General features: G+C 36.1%; 1 protein-coding gene across 6 annotated transcripts in view; it reads left to right on the forward strand.

Annotated features, from left to right (window-relative positions):
* The first annotated feature begins 1,687 nt into the window (after nucleotides 1-1,687).
* The window catches only part of NETO1 (neuropilin and tolloid like 1), a 74,955-nt gene continuing 51,469 nt past the window's right edge, over nucleotides 1,688-25,173 (forward strand). For all 6 annotated transcript variants that reach the window (XR_010829583.1, XR_010829584.1, XM_066992737.1 and 3 more), the window contains exons 1-4: nucleotides 1,688-3,790; nucleotides 7,747-7,800; nucleotides 9,470-9,607; nucleotides 18,296-18,544. Coding sequence is in view for 4 of the 6 variants with exons in the window: in XM_066992737.1 (XP_066848838.1) it covers nucleotides 3,763-3,790; nucleotides 7,747-7,800; nucleotides 9,470-9,607; nucleotides 18,296-18,544 (469 nt within the window). In the remaining 2 variants the exon portion in view is untranslated. The remainder of the gene's footprint in view (nucleotides 3,791-7,746; nucleotides 7,801-9,469; nucleotides 9,608-18,295; nucleotides 18,545-25,173) is intronic.

The raw sequence follows: 25,173 nt of genomic DNA on the forward strand, positions 1-25,173 counted from the left end.
ACCTAAAAAAAAAAAAAAGAAACAAAACAAAACAAACAAACAAAACAAAACAAATAAACAAACAAAAAAACACAGCAACCTTGAAACCATTAAAAAAATATATAATAACAATGGGAATTTTAGCAAGGAAAACCAAAAGATTCCAAACAATACTTAGATGTTATTTGAGAAAATTGTTTATGATCAATATTCTTTTCTATTTAAAAAAAAAAAAAAGTCTTTAAACATTTCACGCTCTCTTAAATGTAAATCCTTTTCTTGCTTTTTAGTTTACCATTTAGTAAAAATTTGAGGGTATGATATTGGCTCATTAAAGATGTAAAAAAAAAATACTCACTACTTATACAAATATTTACCCATGTAAAACCAGTGTAGTGAAAGGTGCACGCTGGCTGGTGAGCTGGTACTTTTTCAGAAAGAGTATTTACCAAAACTCTTGTTTTGGAAAACATACCAAACAGATTGTGCAACAAAATAGAACATAAAGACAAAAAAGGTAGTGGTGAAGACTGTATGAAGTTCAACATTTCAGACTCTCTACAGGAGGGAGATACCTTTAAGTAGAAAGTGTTTTTGACGGGTCTGTAACTTGCAACCCCTGTGTTCTTGCTTACAAACACATTTGAACAAGGGTTTTGGCATCCAGCTATGCAAATCCTAACATATCCCTTTAAGGTCTCATTAGCAGAACAGACAATGGTCACTGTGGCCATTCCTCAGCTCTTTTGTGGATGTCTTACTCTGCAGTGACAATTACCAACTACATTTTGGCATAATTTAAACATATCTGCTATGTAGCACATGCTATTTGTCATTACTATTGTAATGTGTGTGTCCTTAAAATGAAGAGTGCCAATCAAAAGATATCTAAGATCTTTAAAGAAAACTCACTAACTCAGAAAAGGAGAAATGTTGAAGCTCACTCTTATATGATGTGATGCAGCACATTTTCCCAGGAGAGCAAAATCAGCTGTTTTGTGCCTACTTGTTCTATTACCTTTTTTTTAAGTAACTATAACTTGAAACTTAGCCATATGGATGGCTGCATCATCCTGCAGAAGAAACTTCTGACTGTCTATAAACACTCTGGCTGTTTCCAACACTATCTTGTTTCAGTTAGCCTACTGTTGCTTGACTAAGGCAGATTCTACACATCTGTAGTTTAGAAGTTTATCTTATGGATAAATCAGGCGACTTTCAATTACCGCACAAATAAAATACTTTAACTTGAGGTGGGAGAGAATAGAGAAAGTCAGAGAAAGAGCTGAGAGGGCTAGAAAGCAGAGTAGAACAGTTTATTAAGATTAACAGCTGTAGACAATGTTGCTAATGGCAAGATAGATTACACAAAACATAGATGAATCTTCTAATGGAGTCCTATTTTTCTAGATTCCTTATGATAAGGAGATTACTGCAGAGCCCTGTAGCTGAATCTTGTGTCCTTCTCACCCAACAGGGTTTTTAAATGCTCAGAGTCTGGCTGGCTGGGGTGATGGTCGGCTGGCTGGTTGAATGGATGGATTGTACCAGCCAAGATCACCTCAGACTTATTGTAAAGCACATGCTGCTATTGCTGACTGGCTGCATTCGTAAGAATCGATGGCAGATATATTCTTGATTTCAGAATACAGAGCAGGGAATCCACAGGCTGAAAATAAAAAACGATGCTCTTTCTTAGAGCACAGAGATTTGCTGAAAACAAACAAACAACAAAAAAACGTCATCCCGAGGCTTTCTCATCGTTCACCTCTCGCCTTAGCAGTTCAGCCCTGTCCCGAAGGGAGCAAATAATAATAATAATAATAATAATAATAATAATAATAATAATAATAATAATAATAATAATAAAGAGCTGGTTAAAAAGCCGCCCTAAGGACAACAGGTCTCCCGACTGCTCTGTCTCTGTCCCTCCCCACCGCCCCTCCGTGCCCAGCCGCGGGGACCGCCTGCAAACGCGCCCCGCGCCGCCTGACCCGCACTCGCCTCCCCTTTGCCTTTCCTCATCCGTGCACAGCCGGAGCCCGGGCTCTGTTTTATTCCTACTCCTTTTACAGCTTCGTCCCCCAGCGGCCCCCCGGAAGGGGTGCGCTCCCAGACTTTTCTCGTTGCAGCTGTGGACGAGGAGGAGAGGGGGCGGCCCTGCTGGCCGCGGCCTGTGGGGGCCAGGGAGGGGACCGGGGAGCTCGCCCCCCCCCGCAGCAGTGCTGTGGACAGGCGAGGGGCTCCCATCCCATATCCTATCCCCTCGCACTTCGGTGGCACACATCCTCGACTCTCCCCGCCGCCCTTCCCCCCGCCGCCCCCTTCATCCCCTTGCCCAGCCAGGGGTGCATCTCCCGGCTGCCTCGTCCAGGAGGGGATGCTGCCCTTGCTGTCCCTCCCCTCGTCCTCCTCCTCTCTCTCTCTCTTTATTCCCCTTTGAAATCCTTTCAGCTCCTCTCACCACTCTTATTATGAATATGTTTTCCCTGCTGTGCCCCCGCGCTGGCCATTACCCCTGTGCAACCTCAAAGGGATGGGTGTCTGGGGTGAGATGTAGCTGGGGAGGAAGATAAGCCTGAGGAAGGGAGGGGGGAGAGAGAGAAAGGGAGAGATTTTGCTGCCGTCTCTGGGCTGATTGGAAGAGGCAATCATTGTATCTGCGGACGGAGGATTAGCAGCTAAACTTTTATTGCTCCCTTTTGTGCATGTGTGTGTGCGTGCGTGTGTGTGCAAATGGAGAAATCTTTTCTCAGAGGAGAAAATCCTTTCAGGCTCCCCGTGGAGGGTGCAGTTCAAGAAGGAACTCAGGAGCAGTTTGCCTGATCCATAAAGTGACCAGGTGAGGGGAAAAAATCCCTCTCCTCACTCTTCCTCTCCCAGTTTTATAACCATTCTTCCCCCACCGCCGCCACCCTCCTGTCCTTCCCCTCCCCTACCCTCCCCTTCCCTGCACTGAGTGAATGGAAGAGTCTCCAGGGTTTTCTTCTGCTTCTCGCCCTGGACTGGAGCAGTGAGGGGACATCTCTCTATCCTCATCCATCTCTATCTCGCTCCATCCATACCCGAAAAGATTTGAGACAGTGCAATGTGTTTTCATCCTCTTGCCGCTGCAACCACTTGATACTATGCAATGCGCAGGGAGAGGGCTTTGCAAAATGGATTTGTTCGATTTTAAAGGATTTCTTCTCTAATAAGGATCGCATTGCACACAAATATGACTAAATCCCCTATTTGGTAAATCTTTCTTCCCCCCACCCCTCCTCTTTGGGTTCCCTCCCGCCCACCCCCACCCCTTCAGAGGAGCAAGCACAGGGAGCTGATGACGGACCCATTAATCCCTTCTTCAATGCATCAAAAGAAGCCGAAGGGCTGGAAGTCGCTGGGCTCGGAGTCCTGCAGGAAATACTTCGATCTGCTTTTGGTTTTGTATGAAACTGGTGACTAGGGGCTCGGCTAGCCCCGCCGCCGCCCGCCGGCACCTGGATGCACGGGTCGCCGCCGCCGCCGCCGCCTTGCCCGCCGCCGCGATGCAACGCTTCTGGTGGTGCTGCCGGTAGCTCGGGTGCGATGGGAGCGAGCCGGCGGTGATTAGTGGAAGGCGGCGAGGGAGAGCGAGCGAGAGGAAGGGCTGCTCCGCTCTGCTGTGTGTGGGCTTCAGGATTTTGTTTTTTCTTCTTCTTCTTCTTCTTTTCCTACTTCCATCCTCTCCCCGCCACTGGAAGTCCTCCCGTATCTAAATGGAATTAGTGGAGACCGAAGCCCCTTGTGTAAGGCACAGACATGACCCATGGGCGCAGCTTCTTTCACAGTGAGTATCTCCCCCTCCCCGCCCGCCCCCTCCCTTCCTGAGCTCAGCTGCCGTGCACGGGCTCGTACCCTCCGCTGCCTCCCCAACTCGCCTAACGGGACGCCCAGACTCCGCGCCCTGGAGGCAATCTCCCCCCACCCCCCAAAAAAAAACCAACCCCACCACCCCTTTACCCATCACTCTGCGATGCAGCAGAGGGAGGTCGGTATCTCTCAGCGCCACGGTCACGCTCGTGTGGGCTGGGGGCTGTCACCCGGGCGCGACGCCTCTGGTGTTTTTTGGCGTGGTGGGGGTAAGGGGTAAAGCAAGAGGCGGCCCCCTTGCTGTCTGCGCTGCGCTGCTGCCCTGGCCGGGACTCGAACCCTCAGCCATGGGGCAGCGCCGAGCGCCGCAGCGCGGAAGGCCAGGGCGGGCGAGGGTCCTATGCTGGAGGCCCCTCGGGAGAAATCCTCCCGGAGCAGCAGGGAGGCCCCGAAATGCGTTAATTATTCATCGGAGACCTTGGGCTGAGTGGATGGGACCCTCTCCCCTGCCACAGTTTTGCAGAGGGTCCCCTCTGCTGAAGGGGCTTGGCTGGACCCTTCCTTTCAGCACATCACTCTACGCCCACACCTGTAAAACAGCAGTGCTATGGGCAGGTATTGCTTTTCCCAAAACTCTTTGCTAGGCTAAACCGTGTCCATGCCAAATCATAGCCTCTGAAAAGCTGCCTGGAAGAGTGATAAATCTCTTAATATACAACTTGTGATGAAAAAAATGCATGGATCCATAAAGATGCAAAGATGCGTAATCAGTGGGACTAGAAAGCGTGATTATAATTACACTCTTGATTAGGAGAGAAAAGTGGATGAGGAAGACAGAGAATGCAACAAAAAATGTGGTGGAAACTTCTTTGAAATAATTCCCAAACCCATATAATGCCAATGTTGTTACAGTACTGTCAAAGCTTCCCAAGTGACAGCTTTGAATGAATAAAGACTGTGTGTCTTCTTTCTTTTTCTTTCTTTCTTTCTTTCTTTCTTTCTTTCTTTCTTTCTTTCTTTCTTTCTTTCTTTCTTTCTTTCTTTCTTTCTTTCTTTCTTTCTTTCTTTCTTTCTTTCTTTTTTCTTTCTCTTTTTTCTTTCTTTCTTTCTTTCTTTCTTTCTTTCTTTCTTTCTTTCTTTCTTTCTTTCTTTCTTTCTTTCTTTCTTTCTTTCTTTCTTTCTTTCTTTCTTTCTTTCTTTCTTTCTTTCTTTCTTTCTTCCTTTCTTTCTTTCTTTCCCTCCCTCCCTTCCTTCCTCCCTTCCTTCCTTCCTTTCTTCCTTCCTTCCTTCCTTCCTTCCTTCCTTCCTTCCTTCCTTCCTTCCTTCCTTCCTTCCTTCCTTCCTTCCTTCCTTCCTTCCTTCCTTCCTTCCTTCCTTCCTTCCTTCCTTCCTTCCTTCCTTCCTTTTTATTTTATACCTCCGTGAGAAGCACTGTTCTTTTCCCGTTGTTTGAGAAAGAAAAAGTCAAGGGGTTATAGAATAAAATGGACTGTCTTGACTGCTTGAGTGAAAAATATTTTGTTATCTTTTCCCATAAAGCTCATAATTTTAATTACTTTCTGGCATCATACATACTTTTGTAATGGTGGTGTTAATGCCACTAAATCAAAAAGATTTTTTTTCTTATTTATTTATTTATTTTAATATGGGAGAAGTATTTCACTCCAAATGCTGGATATGATATGTGCAGAAAAAAAAGCTTAGAGTCTCTTAGTCTGCTATTATCTATTACATTTCACATTTTATTATCAATACAATTTTGACTCCTTATTAATAATAAATACTGGCTTGCTAATGTGTAAGCGTAGCTCCCTGCTTTGGAATAACATGGCTCTGCAACTTGGAAACAGTCTTTCTAGTGGTTAAAGCTGGAATTGAAAAGACCTGTGTTTTTGCTCTCATATCTATAATAATATCCTGTTTACTTGGACTTAATCTCTTTAATTCTCTGAACTTCAATTTTTAACATGTAGAAAAACAGGGAAGAGCTAATAGATAAAGATACTTGAAAGGAAGCTGTTAGAATAAAATATGAATTAATTGCCCAAGAAGAAACATTTCTCATGTAGGGTTTTTTTAGCTGCTGTACCTTCTATTCTAGCTTTCATAAATTTGTGGGAAGAAAGAATGTTGGCAGCTGGCTACATATTCCAACAACAAACCACCTTAAATATTGAGAAATTAGATTTTGACTAGTGAGAATTATAGACATAGGTGCAGTATGTTCACTGCACGAAACCCAGCTAAGTAAATGAGCAACTTAGTGAATGCGTGAATCCTTCATTGCCTTCAGATTCTGACATAGCTGATGGGCAGAGTCCCAGCTAGGATGTGTTTCCAGAATCTATCCCTGAGGACAGTAAAGGCATGAATGGTTGGGTAGCATCCAGATCTGAGCAGAAGATGTAATGTTCTCACTGAATGCCCATGACACAGAAGAGTTTTTAGCCACCAGCTCTGCCAACATCCGTCTCTGTTAGCTGGGGGATTCAAAAAGACACAGGGAGTGTGAGCCCGACCAAGAAATAGTGAATATGCTGCCAAGCCTTCATTTTCCCAGCACTTCAACCTTTCCCTCTTTAATAAGTTAGCCATCATCCAGATCTAAAGCCCTCTGTCACACAGGAAGAGTCAAAGGCATAGAAATAGAGATCTCCATGTTATCAGAATATGGAAAATACAAAGAGACTTGCTTCCTTCAAGGTAAAAATTGCACACAATTTGAAGTAAAAAAAGCTGGAAAGTATGCAAGCACCATCTTCAAAAGGACCATTTAGGTACCTTCTTACTAGCTCTTGATGATCTTTGGTGTCTCTTGGGGATAAGAGGAAAATATGTCTTTCAGTTACATTTATTAAAAATTACAGGTCCATCAATTCCTTGTCATGGTCAACAATATAAATGTCAGCAGATCAATCCAAAATACTCAGGATAAATAAGGAACTTCATCTCCACTTTAACTTTAGTGCAGTCTGAGCACTATGTCTGGGCTTTATGCCAAACTAGCTGGGGTCAAAATTCTGAGCATTCCAGGAACTCATGTACCTGTTCTTTCATGCTCTTGCTATCCCACTTTCTCCAATAGCCAAAAAAGACATGGGAGATGGGAGAAAAATATGATCATCATCAGTGCATGTCTGCTTCATCAGATTGCTATCCAGTCACTTTGGTCTTCCAAAGCAGCCTCATTGCTACTGTTCTGAACTTTTCCCTCTTAGCCTTAACACCCAGAAACTCAAGAATTATCTCCAGGTTAAAATCCACATTTGTTCCCAAGCCACAGCTGTCTTATTATGGTTGGAAATAGGAGATTTTTATTTGTAAAATAGACTGCAAATTCACTGCAGCATAAAGCAACATACCCTCGTCTAGTCAAACAAACTAGATTAATGAGACTGTTAAGCACACGCAATAATTTATTTCACTGAGGGTTTGCATATGCCTCAGTGGAAAAAGCCAACCCCTCACTTCTTTCATAGCTTATGAAAGTACTTATTTTCAAAAATGATTATGCCATGGGGACCTAAGTGAGACCAGTGGCACTGAAACTTAGTAGGTCTTTGTCTATAAATACAGACTTTTTTATTATTATTACTGAACCAACTGATGATTATATATATAAATATTGGTAAAATATTTTCTTCTAATATTAAAAAATGAAAAAAAAAAAGAGGGAAACATCAATGCTTGGAAATTTTGTTTTAAGCCAAAAACTTCTCCTCTTAATTTGGATACATTCATAAAGATGAATACATGGGCAGATCACCAATAAATAAATAAATAAATAAGTAATTTAAAGATGCAAGTAAATGAAATATTGGTTTTGTACAGTAATTTTATTTAATTTATATCCTTTCAGATAAATGTTTACAGTTGATTTGTTTGTTGGCCCTATCACACTGTTATATCATCTAATGTATATTTCTCTTTCAGTTGTAGCAAGTCTAATCATCCTACATTTGTCTGGGGCAACCAAAAAAGGAACAGGTATGTAAACTTCAGAGATTTTTTCAGACATCATATTAAAGCCCAAAGTATGGATTTGAGTTGTTTAGGTCTGTCCTTTGTTCATCTGCTTTTAGTATTAGTGTTCATACACTGTCATAAATCCAGTGGTACTTTTTAACAAGTTAGTGAGTTACTGACCTGATCCATGGCTAGATCTAATTAAAGGCTTGGCCTGACTCTTGCAAAGGCTGTAAAGTCCTACTAACCCCCACCCCCCCACACCCCCCACCCCCTCCACCCCCCCTTTACAGATTGGCATGTTCAGATTGGGTACTGAGCTGTCTAATCTTAAAGTCTTTTTGATTGTTGAAGTAGAATTCAAAATCTGAAATTAGGCATCCTGGCTCCTTGTGCAGTTTTGAGGAGAGAAAAAGGTTCTTGAAAACCCTGGATCTTAAGTGTGGTGACAGCCAAGCAGGGAGAGATGATAAACACAGTGTGTGTCTGAATTTGTGTCTGAATGCTCAGTCCCTGCAGGCTTGAATTCATTTTAGGAAATTAAGATCCACACCATCCTTAGCTTGGATACAGACCATGAAGGAAGGGAAATACATGCAGTGTACAAGGCAAACCTCTTGTGGTTAAAATCATCCTTGGAAGTTTCAGGACAGGAAGAATCATCCTGTCTCTGTTTGCATTGATCATAAGAGCAAACAACTCACCTCTGAACATGAGAGGCTTAAGTTAGATAGAACGGTTAGATATAGGCACCTGATTTGGAGCAACACATAGGAGGCCTTACCCAGGAAGCCTGGGTGAGGTCTACAAATTTCTACCCTTCCTAGAACCTACTATCCTTCAAGCCTATTTTTTTTCCTCCAACAAATACATTTATTTTAGCTTACTAGTTAAAGTCCAATGTTCAAGAAGTGATTCTTCATCTCTTTCAGCCCGAAAAGATTCAAAGCTTTATGTCCAGGCTCTCAGACAGTGTGCTGAAAGGAATGCAAGAGTTTCAGGGCTAGGAAGAAAGCAAATGAGAAGGACTGATTCTCCTTTCTGGTGACTCGCCTAGGAAGAGGAAAGTTCTGGGCTGTGATTTGTGACCCCAGAGCTATTTATTCATTTTACAGCAAACAGCAAAATAAAAATAAAGAATATTTTTGAATCAGAATCCAGGATTTCCTCCATCCATCTCTGTCAGGTGAATCTAGAGTCAAGCCACAGTAAATTAAAAACAGTTCTTACATTCTATCAGTACAATGTCATTCATTTATTTCTTCTTGATTTTGTGACTCTGATGTATTTTGGTATTACGGCTTGAATCTTGCTGACAGGGTACATGTTTGAGTCTTTTGAGATGTGAATGGGAAACTCATGTTTCCCATTCTTGAGCATATGTTTTTCCTACAAGGTTGTTATTTAAAAAGCAATATAAGTATGACTTTCCCTAGACATCCAAGCCTCTTCTTTGTTTTAAAAAAAATATGTTTTCAATGAGAATTATATGTTCATACTGACTCATTTGTCTCCAGATCAATGATCATACATGATCATACATGATCAATGATCATGTCTCAACAGAAAAAAGCTGAGAAGAGACCACCAATAGAAGGAACTGTTTTATTGTGTAAGAGAGTTCAAAGCCTCATAGGGACATAACAATTGTTGAGTTAACTATATAATGCTTAATGTGATCATTTCACAGAAAAGCAGACTACTGCCGAAGGACAGAAACCAGTGCAGTGTGGAACTTGGACAAAATATGCAGAAGGAGGCATCTTCACTTCTCCCAATTATCCCAACAAGTATCCTCCTGACAGAGAGTGTGTCTACATTATTGAAGGTGACCAAGAAAATAATCTTTGTATTCTATCTTCAACTGATTCAAAAAATGTATTTTACTTTGCTATTTGTGAAGAGTAGGTAAAGCCTGTAAGATCATGATCAATCTTTTCAAGAAGCAAGGTTTAGGAAAACTTTTTCTTTTTTCTTTTCTTTTCTTTTCTTTTTTTCTTTTCTTTTCTTTTCTTTTCTTTTCTTTTCTTTTCTTTTCTTTTCTTTTCTTTTCTTTTCTTTTCTTTTCTTTTCTTTTCTTTTCTTTTCTTTTCTTTTCTTTTCTTTTCTTTTCTTTTCTTTTCTTTTCTTTTCTCTTCTCTTCTCTTCTCTTCTCTTCTCTTCTCTTCTCTTCTCTTCTCTTCTCTTCTCTTCTCTTCTCTTCTCTTCTCTTCTCTTCTCTTCTCTTCTCTTCTCTTCTCTTCTCTTCTCTTCTCTTCTCTTCTCTTCTCTTCTCTTCTCTTCTCTTCTCTTCTCTTCTCTTCTCTTCTCTTCTCTTCTCTTCTCTTCTCTTCTCTAAAAAAAAAAAAAATGCATAGCATACTATGAAATACTGGCAAATGCTAGATTAGTTTTCTGATACTACTAATAAATTAGCTCATGTAGGAAGTACGCATGAGTTCCTTAGTGATAAACAGTATAATATAATTCAGTATTTTCAGAGAATGTATAGAATCTAAAATACTGTAACATGGCAGAAGACAGAATATTTAAAAATGAATAAAATGAATTAGAAAAACAAACAAAAAAACATAAAAGAGTAAATATGAACACGAACCACCTGTAAGACACAGTTCTCAATGAGTAGATAGTTAGATAGTTGCAGATCTGGAAGTAACCCAAGAAAGGCTAGAGGTATATTACAAGCAAGTTATATGGTTTCTTTTCTCCAATCTTAGTACAACGGATGTTGAAGGGATTCTTATAAAAATAAATCTCTGGAAGGTAATAAAGATTAGATACTGTCAGAGCTTAGTAACAAAAAAGATGAATCAGAAACAGAATTGGTAAGACAATTGGTAAGACGTTGGAACCAAAAAAATGCATACACAAGTTGGGAATACATGTGAAATAGAGCACTGATAATTGCTCTATCCATGCTTAGTTGGACAGAATTATTTATTTATTTTATTAAGGGTGCAGTTGTTTCAAGAAATTTACAAAGGCATATACAGAATTCAAACTGCTTTAGAATCTCCCAAAAGACACAGAAAACAGTCAGCCATTCCAAATCTAGTGATGAGTTAGTGCTATAAAGACATTTCATAAAAATCTTCCAGGGAAATGATTGATGGTAAGTGTTGTATATCTTGGTTAGGAAAAAAAAAAATCACAGCAAAATGACTGAGATCTCTGAATTACACTTTAGTCTAATTTAGTCAGAAGCAAAGAGGTGATTATAAATCAAGAAGTCAACAAGCCCTTTGAGGAAAAGTTATGCTTCTCCAATATTCTTCCAACTTGAGTCTAGAATTTAAGCAGATGCGTTGTAAACATAAAAGTTCTTTCATAGTTTAGAAATTGTTTTAAAACAACAAAAATCAATAAGTATAATAAACGATGCTCTACTAAGTATTATATTATGATATTTTTCTTACACTTACACTGCTAAATCCACATTTTTTTGTATATAGTAGTCCAATTCTCTTCTCAACATTCCCATGAGGCTGGGAGAAAGTAAGCCTATTTCATCTTCAGGAAACTGAGGCATGGAGAGGTTTATAATCAAAGAGAAGAGCTATGGAAACAAAATATGACCACTTTTGTAAACCCTAATCCAGTATCTTAAGCCATGAGTTGTTCCTCTCATTAGTAAGAAGGTGTTTGAATGTCCTTTATAGTAAAGACATGTCTTTATCATATTAATTAATTGCTTATGAAAAGATAGTTAATAAGCTGAAAGGTGGCTTCATAAATTGAAAAAGACTTTTAAAATAGCTCAAATTAGAAATGTCTAAGAACAATTAAGAAAGGAAATATTTAATCAAACATTTTCTATGATGAAGATGAAATTCCATGTTGACAAGTCTGGGGTAATGAGCAGTACAAGAAATAGCCTGAATTCAATAGATATATTGTTATAAAAAATAATCATTTTTGCAAAAAAAAAAAAATCTCATAATTTCTTACAACACTCTTGCTTTCTACTGTGTGTCCGACCACGTTCAAAAGTTTGGATTCTAACTGGCTAGCTTAAAACCTGTGATAATATCAGCTGTATCAATACGTAATTTCATGAAAACCATGTATACTGCACAACATATTCAGCTCTACCTGTTTCTGTCTTCTAAAAAGATCAGGAATAGATACGTCTGAAAAAAGTCAGCAAAATAAATAGAAATGTCTCAGTAACCATACTTTAAGAAGTGATGGTTTTGGAAAAAGGCAAAAAGAGACACACCGAAGGACAAATATACATATATATATACAGTAGTTAGAATAACTAATTTGTTCAAATTTATTCTTTTTACAACATATAGATATGACAGAAAAAGATAACAAAGTGAAAAACTTTTCCTATATCTTTTATGTACTCATTGACATAAGATATTGAGGTTAAAGGGTTAAAAAAGATTAATTTTTTTACTAATTGCAATATCTTTGAGGCAGGATAACAGTATATGAAGTGGGTAATCCTTGCTAATCCAGAACCTAAACATCCATTAAACTTGAGCATAAACTAGAAACATCTCTATATACATATTATTCCTATAATTAATATTAAGATTTCAAAAAACTTGGAATAGCTTCTCTCTGCTGTTGAATATCAAGCATCAAACTTGGGGGACTGTTAATGTGATCCAGAATAACATTCCCACATTCTTCTCTCCTCTTTTTATGTCTTAGATAATTCAGTGTGCGAGGTTCTGACATCTTTGTGACCTGAATTTAAATACATATGTGGATCAACAGGTTCTTTCTTGTCTGCTTGCTTTCTTTCCTTTTTATTTTTTTATTATTTTTTTTTTTGCTATCATACACAATCTGGGGCAAATTCTGGTGGCTTCTCTCAAACACCATTCCTACTGACTTTAAAGGACTTGAGTGAGGACTGTAGCATGTAGTCTGTTGTAATAAAATTGAATTTCATTTCACAATACAATTTTGCCCCCTGTATTTTAGCTCATCTTAAATGTATGCAAGCCTTTTATCATTTCAAAATTACTTTGGTGAAGTAAAAGAGCTGGCAAAAATTGCCATGATCATACACTGTGAGTTTCTAAAAGGGAAAAGGATTTTTGACTGCAGTGGAACCTATACTAACAGTCAAAGGCATAAGAAGATCAAACAGCTAGAACTTTCTTTTTCTTTTTCTCTGTTCCCCCCTGCCCCCCTCTTTTTTTTTTTTTTTCCTTCTATTTTGGTAGTAATGACAATTAGCTGTTGGAACAACTAGGAATTTTGAAGTCCAGGTTGGATGCCTTTCTAAAAGAAGTCCTTTAGGTCATCCAGAAGTCATGGACTCAGTACAAAAATTATTATGCTATAGAGGAGCTTCTGGTGAGTCCCATCTGCCTTTCCAAATGCACTATTTATTTATTTATTTATTTATTTATTTATTTATTTTGGTTCAGTCTTATTGGGCATATAGAGAATGTAGGAAATAGCTGAGTGTACACTCAGCATTAAATTCCCTGTTGGCCCCAATTTTACCCTTGTTTTGCATATTCATGACTCTTACCTGGCAAAATTCGCAGCTGCTCAGAACAACCGCAGCAGCAGCAGCATTAGCCTTTGCCAGACTGCAGAAAATTTGGCACGTGCTTCAAAGGGAAATATGCACAGGAATTTCTGTAGGAAGAGATTTGTTGGTGCTAAAAATATGTGGGGAGAGGGATAGACATAGTTTAGACAATATATTTTAAGAACTGGTTTGGAAATCTAGAATCTTATATGTTTTGATTATTTTTTATTTATTTATTTATTTATTTATTTATATAACTAAGTGCTTTTTTATAAATATAGGTATAGACTAGAATTGATTTATGGAGATATAAAGTAAATATTCCACTGTATATACTTTTGGATATTTAAAGTTAGCTCTCTTGAAGGTCTTCCATATTTTTGACTTAAGACACTTAAGTCAAATTGAACTATTGACACTATTAAACACTTTATTTCTAGATATTTCACTGTACGAAAAATCTCATGTCAAAGTTCTCTGGTTTTTCATGGTGATTTTTGTGTCCAAAAAGTGTTCATCAAAATGAGGAAAGAATCTTCTTTCAAAAGGAGGTTATAAGTGATTCACTTGTCAATAATAGCTGAACAACTAGAAATATCAAGGACTATTCAAAACTATTAGTTCTGTACAGACCATATAGATGGGGTTAGGTGTTGAGTTCAGTGTCTCATTTCCATGCTACTGCATAAATTGAAACAGATTCTTTTGCTTAACTTCAGCTGTCAGTTATGCAGACCTAGAGGCTGATCAGAACTAAAACCTTAATTGCGTGTTTGTTGCTGAAAATGTTCTGCAAGTTGGAACCCAATATCTTTTATTTTCATTGAATGTAAAATCTCAAGATAGCACTTGTGTAAGATAATTAGATGAAAGATGATAGACATGTAAGCATTAAGAAGTATTTCCATGGTAGTAAACATCTTTGAAGACAGATAATTAGAAGCTAAATATGGAAAATTTTAATATTTGAAGTACAATCACTTTATTAGATAGCTTCAACATATTTAATTTGGACTTTAGAACATCTTTTTTTCTGACATTGTAACCACCAAAAATTTTTTTGAAGATGTGAATATGATTTACCTGTGAATGAGGATGCCAGAAGTGACCACTTTGTCCCTTCTTTTCTGATTAGATGGCCAGATTCTGCTCCATTGTGTAAGAGATATATATTCTCTTTTTATTGTTGTGGCTGCTGGTAGTTTACTCATTTTATTTTTTTTTTTTATAATTATACATTATTCTTAGTCATCATTCTGTACGTGTTATCACTCTATTTCTGTAAGTTATAAATTTGCACACAGTTTATTGTGGAAGGAAAACTGTGGCATGAGGTGTGTTCATACAATACCTGCTTGATTCAGTTCACTTATAGTAAAGAAACCCGTTGTAAAAGTCAGAGTATAATTCTAAAAAGACACTTTTTTTGCTAAATGGTAGCTAAAGTTGCGAGTATTAATCATGTGTTTTCTTCCCTTACTGTCATTTTCAGGAAGATCTGAATCACTTTCTTAGGTAGATTATTGCAACCAAAACATTTAATTTTTTGCTCTAAGATGAAGCATGGAAGTATATTTGAAAGCACATAGTGGAAAGGTAGCATGGATACTTGCGCAGTATTCCTTCCTATCTTTGCCCAATATTCTGTAATCACCACAGTCACTGTAGTTACAGAAACACAAAATGTTACATTCCCCAGACAAGTCAGGAGAAAGAACCTAGAACCATTTGGGCTCGTGTGCAGAGCAGGTTGGGACACGGGCTGTACCAGGGCTGTACTAAAACTTAAGTCAGGCCTAAGACTGATTGGCACAATCTAACATCCTTTCACCTTCCTAGTGAATAGTACATATCCAAACTAGTTGTGAATAGCCCTGGACCAATGAGGACCACCACATCATGCCTAAGAAAGTTTTTGGCAGTTCTGACTGGCATGGGACAAAATCATGCCAGGAGGTGTTTTTAATGGTTAAAGGAGTGAGGACACTCAGTGGCTCAGCCCCCAGCCTTGTTTTATTTAGCAGTGGAGAAGCAGTGCTGATGAACTGTCAATATTCCATTGTTGCAGTGGTACAGCCTGTATACAAGGGAGACCTGGCGAAAAGTCAAATCTTCCTTGAACTTTCCTTGAGCTGATGTGATTTTCTGTGATCCTTTAACAAGAACTGAGCTAGACTAGAATAAGCCTTATCTTGACTTTGTTGAAAAATAAATAAAAATAGAAGAGAGTAAACTATAGCAACATGTTGATCCTAAAACTAGTTTGCAATGTGAGATCCAGAGTTCTGTATGGATACTATGAAAGTTGTGTAGTCTTTAACAGGCCATACTTCTACCGAATCAGTTAATTTTATGCTTGTTTGTACAACTGAGTTTCATTTACCTTTTTACAAGTCCTTTTACCAGAACTCCTTTTATATTATAGTGAGATTATAATGGACTTTAAGTTTTCTTTTCAACAGCAACAACAACAAAAATATGTATGATATGTATAACTCAGAGAGGGCCTTATGCCCATTCTTACCATATGTTAAATGAGTTTTGGGTTCAAGCAAGGCTTGCTAAGGATTTAACTTGCTTTAACTAGGCTTGCACTGGTAAGCCTTAGTATAAAATGGAGTAGTGAGACTTAACACTGATAGTTTAATGAGGACAAATGTGTTATGTTAATGGCATATACACAAGAACGATGGCAAAGGTCATTTTTGAAGCAGGTATCTCCTTGTTGCCATGGAAAGCAGAGTAGCTATACGCTGTGTTAAGATGCTGTTTGACACTAACAGTACTAATGGAATTAATCTTCATACCTAGTTTGCAACATTAACAGATTAAAATAAATCTTTAAGTAGGTTAGTAACATTATATTTTGGATAGTGAGTATATAAAACTTACAAATCTTAATAAGAATTCTCAAGTTTACCCAAAGTGTTACTCTGTTGGAGTTTCTGATACTTAACTCTAGTCCCTAGATGAATGACGAATAGCTCTTAACAAATCTCTTTGCATAGAATAGGGGCATACAAAATATAATTGCAGACTGCAAGGTGATGATTGCTTTCTTCTCCCCTAGTATTTTTTAGTTAAGTTTAAAACAATATTTATTGTAAATATATGACACTGAGAATAGAAACATATAAAAAAAAATCAATGATATCTTCCAGTTATTCAGACTATTACTATAATCTAAAAGATTTATTTCTGTATTTAAACCTCACCCAAGGTAGCATTAATTGTCTTTACAAACTTTATTCCCTGATTTTAATTTTTTTTCCCACTTCCAAAATAGTTTCATTTCCAGGAATTGTGAATTTCATATAATTCCATATAAAGTTTTAAGTTTTGATTTTTCTATTAAACTTGGATAGACAAAAAGATCACAGGATGAAAGTATTACAGAGAAATACATATAACTCAATTACCTACAACTTCCTTTAAATAACAGTGGGCCTATAATAAGTACTTTCTTAATTGCGAACTTGTTCAATTTTGTAGCAGTATGTAAGGAGTTTGTATTTTCTATGTTAAATCTTTCAATAAATAGGAATCACACAAACATATTAAAATTAGAAGTAAAACTATTAAAATATTTCTTCTTTTCAAATAACCTGTGTTATTAATTTCAAAGCTAACTCTTCAGAATCTTATAAAATGAGCCTGTATGAATTTATATAAGATAGTTGCAACAGGGATCTGTCTGATAAGGGTATAAGGTTTACCTCGAATCTACTTATTTTGTTCATTTTAATTATTCTCATTTCTTACTTGACTAAGGAGCTCATCCCAAAAAATTCATCTTCAACCATTTAAAAATGTATATGTGATCTATTTTCTGGCCATGTTGATCATTTTCTCACTGTTGCTGAGGTAAGAAATAAAAGGATATTTGGCTGCCAGAGTGGCAGTAGTTGCCATGTTAAGCTTATGCAGTAAACCTGGAGTTTGATCTTGTATATTTTAATGTGAAAAGCATAATAACTTGGGCAAAGCTCAGCAATTTCAGTCTCTTCTAATATTTGTAAGGTGTAGAACATGATCCCATGAGAGGTGGAGGATGCAATGACACAACAAACCTTTGTCTTAGCAGAAAACTTTATTAGAAAAAAAAGTATATTACACCAAGATCTGTAAACATACGTCCAGTGTACATTTTTAGCTATGGACAGGATTAACTGCAGGAGTACATACCCCAGGGATTCTGCATCTTAAAATTTCTAGACAAAACTATGATTTTCTCCCTTTAACAAAATGGTATAGTTCAAAAAATAAGTGTTTTTCTTTTTACACAAAAGGCTAGACAAATCTTGTTTTTGAGATCATTGTGACTGCTACTTGCCTATGAATACTGGTACTAAGCTATGAATAAAGACTATTATTATTGTTGTTGTTGTTGTTGTCTGAGGTGACCATTATAAGTTTCTTCAAGTTTTTTCTGCAGAGTATTCTTTACTCTTTACTTAGTTAATTTTGCTTCATTGTTATTCTTAAATGAAAATTCACTTCACTTTTCCTAGGTTATAAATGAGATGATTATATTTAAGCCAGTCATTGACTACTGTACATATAGGAATAGAATGTGTGCTTAGTCCTATAGCACAGTTCCGATCAGACTTTTCTTCATCTTTGTGATCATCAGGTTAAAAAGTATTCTGATTAACTTTTCCCCTCAAAACAAGACTGGTTTTCCAGATATATAAGATTCTTTGAAAGATTTTGTGCTTGAACCAATCGTTCTTAGGCTGTATTTTGTTTTACATCAAACATATCTCTTTTAGTTTCACTAAAAACTACTGTCATAAGCACTTCTAAAAGAAGAACAGATGAGTAAGCTTATGATGCAAAATCTAAAAAAAAAAAAAAAGTACTAATTTTCAAAAACAGAAAATACTGTTTTTAAGGATAATGTTGATGCATATGTTAAGATTCATAAATATATATATTTAATACTCTTACGTTTTGTTTCAGATTTTAAGGATTTTGGTTCAGAAAATAATTTCATTTTCTTTTCATTTCTAGCTGCCCCTAGACAATGCATTGAACTACACTTTGATGAAAAATATTCCATAGAACCTTCTTGGGAGTGTAAATTTGACCATATTGAAGTACGAGATGGACCTTTTGGCTTTTCCCCAATCATTGGACGTTTCTGTGGACAGCAAAATCCACCTATGATAAAATCCAGTGGCAGATTTCTGTGGATTAAATTTTTTGCTGATGGTGAGCTGGAATCTATGGGGTTTTCTGCTCGATATAATTTTACACCTGGTGAGTACAAAACATCATACTTTTTAATAGAAAAAGCTTATCATAGTAACTTTGTTAATGAGGTATAATTGTGCCATTGTAATTAATATTAATGAGGACTATATTTAATATCAAAGGAAGTATTCATAGATAAGAAAATGGCATAAGGTATATATCTTTTGCATAACTAGTAAGACTAATTCAAGGAAGAAATTTTCAGTACAGTTTTGTCCAAGATACATATACTCAGCCTCTGTAGTTTTTAAAAGAATTGTTTTCAATATAATTTTATAGAAAATCATTCAAAATATTTAATGGGTAGTTATGTGTTTCTTGCTTGATTGTTAGACTGTACAGCTTTTCCTTCAAAATGATCATTGAGAAAGTATTCTAATAAAAAAATCTAATTATCTCAGAAAATTCTATTGTTGTTTTTCCATCAATCATTTCCCTATCAGAGGAGTAAAGCAAACTGTAGCCATAATTGTGAGATTCAAATACTAAAAGCTATTAAGTATTTTTCTAAAAAAAAAAAAATTAAAAAAAAAATGTAAATCTTAATTGTAATTGCACAATTATTCCCTTTTTGTCAATTTTTAAACTCAATTCATTAAAGTAAGGTAAAATTCTTAGGCAAACTTCCCATTCTTTTTTTCCCCCACTTATTAACAAAAGATTGCTGATCTTAATTTTCATTTTTGGCTGAAGCTACAATATATTGCACTGCACTGCTGTATTTGACGTAGTTCTGTACTTTCTTGTTTTGAGTGATGAGTCATACCTTAATATAGCCTACTCCAAAGCACTATAATTATTATGTAATTTTGTCAATTATGTCACTATTGTTTCAACTAAGTTGTTGTGTCAGGTGGAATGATATTTTTTAGAATATCTACTAAAATTAACTGGCTCAACATTCTACTTGCTAAATTTTTCCACTAGCACCATAAAAGATACCAGGAATACTTGAGTGTTCCTTTCTGTGGTCTTCTCTGATGCAAAGAAAATAGTTATAAAAGTACACAGGGTAGTTCAGTATTCTTTTAAGTCAAATATACTGTATTCCAGAGGGAAAACATATTTAGAAGGTTTAAAGAGGAACAGAACACAGAATTTCTTTGGAGAATAATCTGAGAGTCAGATAAACATATCTATTGTAAATGCAAAGACAATAGATGAAATTGTATTTTTTCCACACAGTTCTCAGTGGGTTTTTGTCATTTTCCTCACCATCTTCCCCAAAAGTTCTTTCCTTTAGATTTCATGTCCTTGTTTCAAAGAGATATGCATTATGAGTGAAAAGATGTTCATAGCAGGACCTGAAGTTTCTGCCAACTAAAAAACTCTCAGGTGAAAAACAACTTAATGCACCATGTTTTATCCTCATTCATTTTCTCCTGATGTAAGGTGGTTTTCTACACTGAGATCAATGTTTTTTTGATCTATATTACTGTAGCAGTATAAATTATTCCCAACTTCAGATGCAATAGCTCTCTCTTTTATTATTATTATCTCTGCCTCTTCCTCTCTTCTTCTTCCTCATAGTTTGTAACAGAAAGTTATACAAATGGTAATGGACTTCTATGAATATTGGCCAGAATGAGGATATGATTAATTTTACAAGTGCAAAGCAGCACTGCTGCCTCCTTAATCAACAATAATAGGATGAAGTTATCTTTCTAGACGAATTGCTTGACCAGCTGTTTATTAGGTGGAATGGATTAGGCCTGACATTTTGAGATCCACTGTCCAAAGGTTTGCAGTGAAAGGGATGACCGTCAACTCATCAAAGAGTGACAGCTTTCAAAAGTGTGTAACAGAGTAACAGAGAGGCATTGGTTCCAGATATTATCACTTAAACCCTCTGGATCCGTTCTGGGTAGTGACTACTTCTGAAATTAAACTATTTGCATAGAAAAGATCAGAAGAAAATTTTCAGCTAACCTCTCTTTAAAAAAAAAATCAATAATATGATATATATATATATAAATAAGGAAGAATTCTGGAACTTTTCTTTCTAGAGCAGATGATGCTCAGGGAGATGCAGTTTGTTGCCTCCATCTCACTAAGTGCAAGCAACAAACTCAGTCTAACTGCAGTCTTGTGTAGGAGGCTTCCTCCATCCTGGTGGTGAGAAAAATAGAGGTGTCTGTTTAGTACCATCAGTCTTTGATGGTCCCCACCTGAGTGGTCCTCACACACTGCTGAAAAGTTCCTCGACTGCTACCTTTGCCGGTGGTAACTAGATCAAGGCTTTTGCTTGTTGCTAAAAAGAAATGTGACGTTGAGTGTGGTTGTGTGTGTGTGGAAGTATGACAACATAAAAAAATAAGTAAGTAAATTTGACTAAATTGAAGCTGCAACCATTTATTACTATTTGGCTGGTACATAGAGAAACAAGAAAAGAAATTATTTACTATGTCTCCAGGGTGTACATAAATAGCTAACTGGATGAAATTGGAAGAAAAAGATCAATTAGGGTAACTGGACAAATGTTCCAATGCAGACTTATTAGTCTGTGCAAAAGGAAAGAGTCCTGTCACCTGAGGCTTTTTAAAACTAGTTAGCATTAAGTCCTAAAAAAATAAATTATATAGAAGAATTCTAAGGAATAAAGTAATATTTTGCATTTACTAAGCCTTTTCTGTTTCATAATTTCTTTGATCTCTTGGAGTTTAAATGGTCAGAGTCCTAGACTCTGTGCGAAGGTTGAGCTTCATCAACTGAAGCAAAACACCAGAGGAATTTCAGCAGTCTCTCAACAGGTTGGGATCTCAGGCATCTTTAAACAAGCATCACTGTCTTGTCATAAGCTCTATTCTGTTTAAATAGAACAGTACTTATTTTTCTCAAAGCACTTTTCAGCACTCTGAAAGATGAAATCTAGCAGAACAAATGAATTTAATGACAAATAATTCCAGAACTCCACACAAAACCAAAACACTCTAAATACGAGAAATAGAGAAAAGATTCTATTTATGTTTTCATTTTTATAATTTTTAGGGTTAAGCAAAATGTGTTTGAATAAAGCTGTATATATGGTATCATGCCTGAATATTTTTAATGTAAGGGAAGGACTTCTCTTTTTCTTTTATGTTATTCTAGGTAAATGTCAGTAATAACAACATGCAATTTGGATGTAAAATAAAGTTTCAAATATTTTGTATATGTGATAGTTAAAAAATCTCAGGTATGATAGAAAGAACATCTCAGACTACAATATTTTCAGGTTGTTCCTTGGTTCATTCTGAATACAAATCAGATTGGCTAGGGAAAGACAACACAAAATGAATCACATGTTAAATGTCCCTTGTTCTTGTTTCATCATTTTCAGGATCATTGAAAGGCCTATAGCGCAAATTTCATTTCACGTCTCTGTGTCCTTGTACTCCATCTGTTATCCTCATTTCTCCTAAAAAGTTAGTGTCAAGACCATTTTCTGAGATGATGTTGAACCACTGTTTTGTCTAGTTCAGTCTTGCTGTTTCAAGCATTACTTCAATGGGACTTATTCTTGAAAACAATTCTTCATGATTCATTTTTTTTAAGCATAGACAAGGATTCAGACAGAGAGAGGACTTATTTATTTGGGCTGTGTTACTCAACTAGAATAATCAGATTTTTGTTTATCCCAGTCCCTGATTTTGCAGGACAGTGGCTTAAGATAGCACATCATTACTTTCAGTTCCATCACTTAATAGAAACCATCTGTGTTTTTATTTAGCCTCATTAATATAAAGGTCAGTCAGTAATGCTTTCTGTTCCACTGTCCGATAATGGAAAAATAAAAAAAACTTCATATTCTTATGCACTGAAAAGTGGGGCATAAAACTGTCTAAACAGAACAATGGTACTTTTACTTCAACATTGTACTGGTACAAGTAGCTGTAGAAAGTCAGGATATTACAATAATGACATCATTGAGGAAAACAAAAAACAAAATGAAAAAACAACCAGGCAAAATTCACCCTGACTGGGGAAGGTCCATATTTTAGGACTGATGAAAAATCAGTATTATAGGTGCACTGAATTCAACTGCAGTTTGAAAGAAGTTAGATAAGATGTTGTCAAGTCATTTTGACACCTAATGTCCATGTTCTGTCTTGTGTGTATTTAAGCCTCCCAGCCATCTAGGACAGGTGAAGAATATTTGTAAGGGCTTGCTCACCTGCTTTTATTTATTTTATTTTTTTTTTATTTTATTTTATTTTATTTTATTTTATTTTATTTTATTTTATTTTATTTTATTTTATTTTATTTATTTTATTTTATTTTATTTATTTTATTTTGTTTTGTTTTGTTTTGTTTTGTTTTGTTTTGTTTTGTTTTGTTTTGTTTTGTTTTATCTTATCTTATCTTATCTTATCTTTTCTTATTATTTATGCTTTCCATTTCTCTTCAGAACTTTGTCTCATTGCTTCCAAGTTAACTTCAGTGACAAAAATTATTAGTTAATTTGTAATCCATTTACGTTTTCTGAACAATTAACCAGTCGTATATGTAACTGTGAATGTGTCAGTCTCATCCTTTGGGATAAGAGTTGGTTTGAAATTAGTGAAATGACTCGCTATAACCTTTTCTTTAAGCTTTTGAGCTGGAAAAATATTTTTTGTTTGTTTGTTTTGTTTGAGTTTATCTTATTTACTCAGGTTTGTAGTCCTCAGCACTTCAAATTGCTATAAGCAGCTTCTTTGAGTTACGAATTTTTAATGTGTCCATACAAGTGTGCAACAATCAAGCACTACATTGCCATTTATAATAAATGTATTAGGACTTCTGGTCTTGTGAATAAGAATGAATTTCACTGTAGCATCTAGGATGATAAATTTTCTTGTTACAATTAAAATCATGATTGGCTACATAAATGTTGTCTTTTCAAGGGAATTTGTTTTGCTCTGTGCTACAGACTCCATTAACTTCTATGAACTGTAGGCTTACGCCCAGAGTATTTCAGTACCATGCATATCAGAAGGTAATGGAGTAATATGTTCATTTTGAATTTCAAGTTTAAAAGAATTTATTTCATAGAGCAAATGAGTGTATATAAGATCTTACAGGATTCTCATGTTCCATAATACCTTTTTATCACATCCTTATTTTATTTTTTAAATTATTATTATTATTGATAATTTTATTTTATTTTATTTTTATTTTATCTTATTTTTATTTTATTTTATTTTATTTTATTTTATTTTATTTTATTTTATTTATTTTATTTATTTTATTTTTTTATTTTTATTTTCTACAATACCTAAAAGACAACTACTGAACTTCCCATTTAAGAAATCTTTGCATGCTGAAAGTATCATATTACCATATTATCTCTACTCTGTTTAGCCTTGCTATAAAAAATAAACAAACGAAGAAAAAACAATAGAAATAGAGGACATAGTTTTAAGTATTTGAATATTGGGGGGGGGGGGAGAGGGCGAACTATTGCAGGGTTTTCTAACAACTGCTTTCACTGAGGACATGAGAATTACATTTGTGTTGGCTGTGTATAAACATCGGACTTCCGATGAAAGAAAGGGGCTTTCTAAGTCGTAGTGTTGTCTCACTGGGATTGCAAGCAACATGTTTCTAACTCATAGCATAAATATTCAAATTTGTTTTCCTTTATTAATGGTTCTTAAAAGACTTAAAAAGACTTAAAAGACTTACAAACACTTAAAAGTGTTTTTTTTAATCTGGTTATTTTCTGCCTCGGACATTCCTATGGAAGCCCTGTCTCAGAATCCAAATTATTATGTTTTCTCACATATAATTATTCATGGCCAGTTTATGTCTTTGCTTTCTTGCACCAATATTACTTGTTGGCTTTGAAATACCTTTTGTTGTTGTTGTTTTTTGTTTTTTGTTTGTTTGTTTGTTCCCACCAGGAGTACTTGCCACTGCAGCATAAAGATGTTAGTCATATCTTTTTTAAGATGTCAATTTGCTTGGCTGCACAAGCCAAATTCTTCTACTCTCTTTATGCCATGGACTCTTTGTTCCACTTGCCATCAGTAACACCCCACCTCCCTCCAAGAGCCTCTGTGTGTCTTCCACAACTAGCTGAACACAGACTTCTAGAGGAAGTTTACTAGGACAGTAAACTGTCCATCTTGTTGTGGCACCATCTTGGCACTGTTGTCTGTTGGTGACCTTGGCAATGTGAATGTGGAATTAAAGCAATTTTTCTTCTTATCCATTCCTTAAGCAGCTAAATTTTCATCTTTATGTATTGTATCTACAGGTTTCTGAGGTTTATGGCCAATAAATCTAGACAATCATCTCAGTCCTTTTGTCTAATCAGCATGGCTGTTGCCCTTCTGTTAGGCACAGAAGCTATTTTCTACTGTAGCCACAGACTTGTAAGTGGTCTGATTCTTTAGCTGTCCCTATATGAAATGATGCTTTTATGTTAGATACAAAAACATGTTTATATCACTTGTTTTCTTTCATCTATATATGATAATTTGACATTTGCATAAGTTCAAGTAACTGTGATCTTTTATTTTTTATCATCTGTTCTTTTACTGAAGTATTTCTCAAATCTAACATCAACAAGTAAACCTCCTTACTGACATATATAGCTTTCCATAGCAGGTTTTTGTAGTCTTTGAATAGTTCTCTAATTTTCCTTAAATAAATTGACACAAAACCTTCTT

The sequence above is a fragment of the Anser cygnoides genome, chromosome 2 (assembly GCF_040182565.1).
Source record: "Anser cygnoides isolate HZ-2024a breed goose chromosome 2, Taihu_goose_T2T_genome, whole genome shotgun sequence".
In the NCBI taxonomy this organism is placed as follows: Eukaryota; Metazoa; Chordata; class Aves; order Anseriformes; family Anatidae; genus Anser; species Anser cygnoides.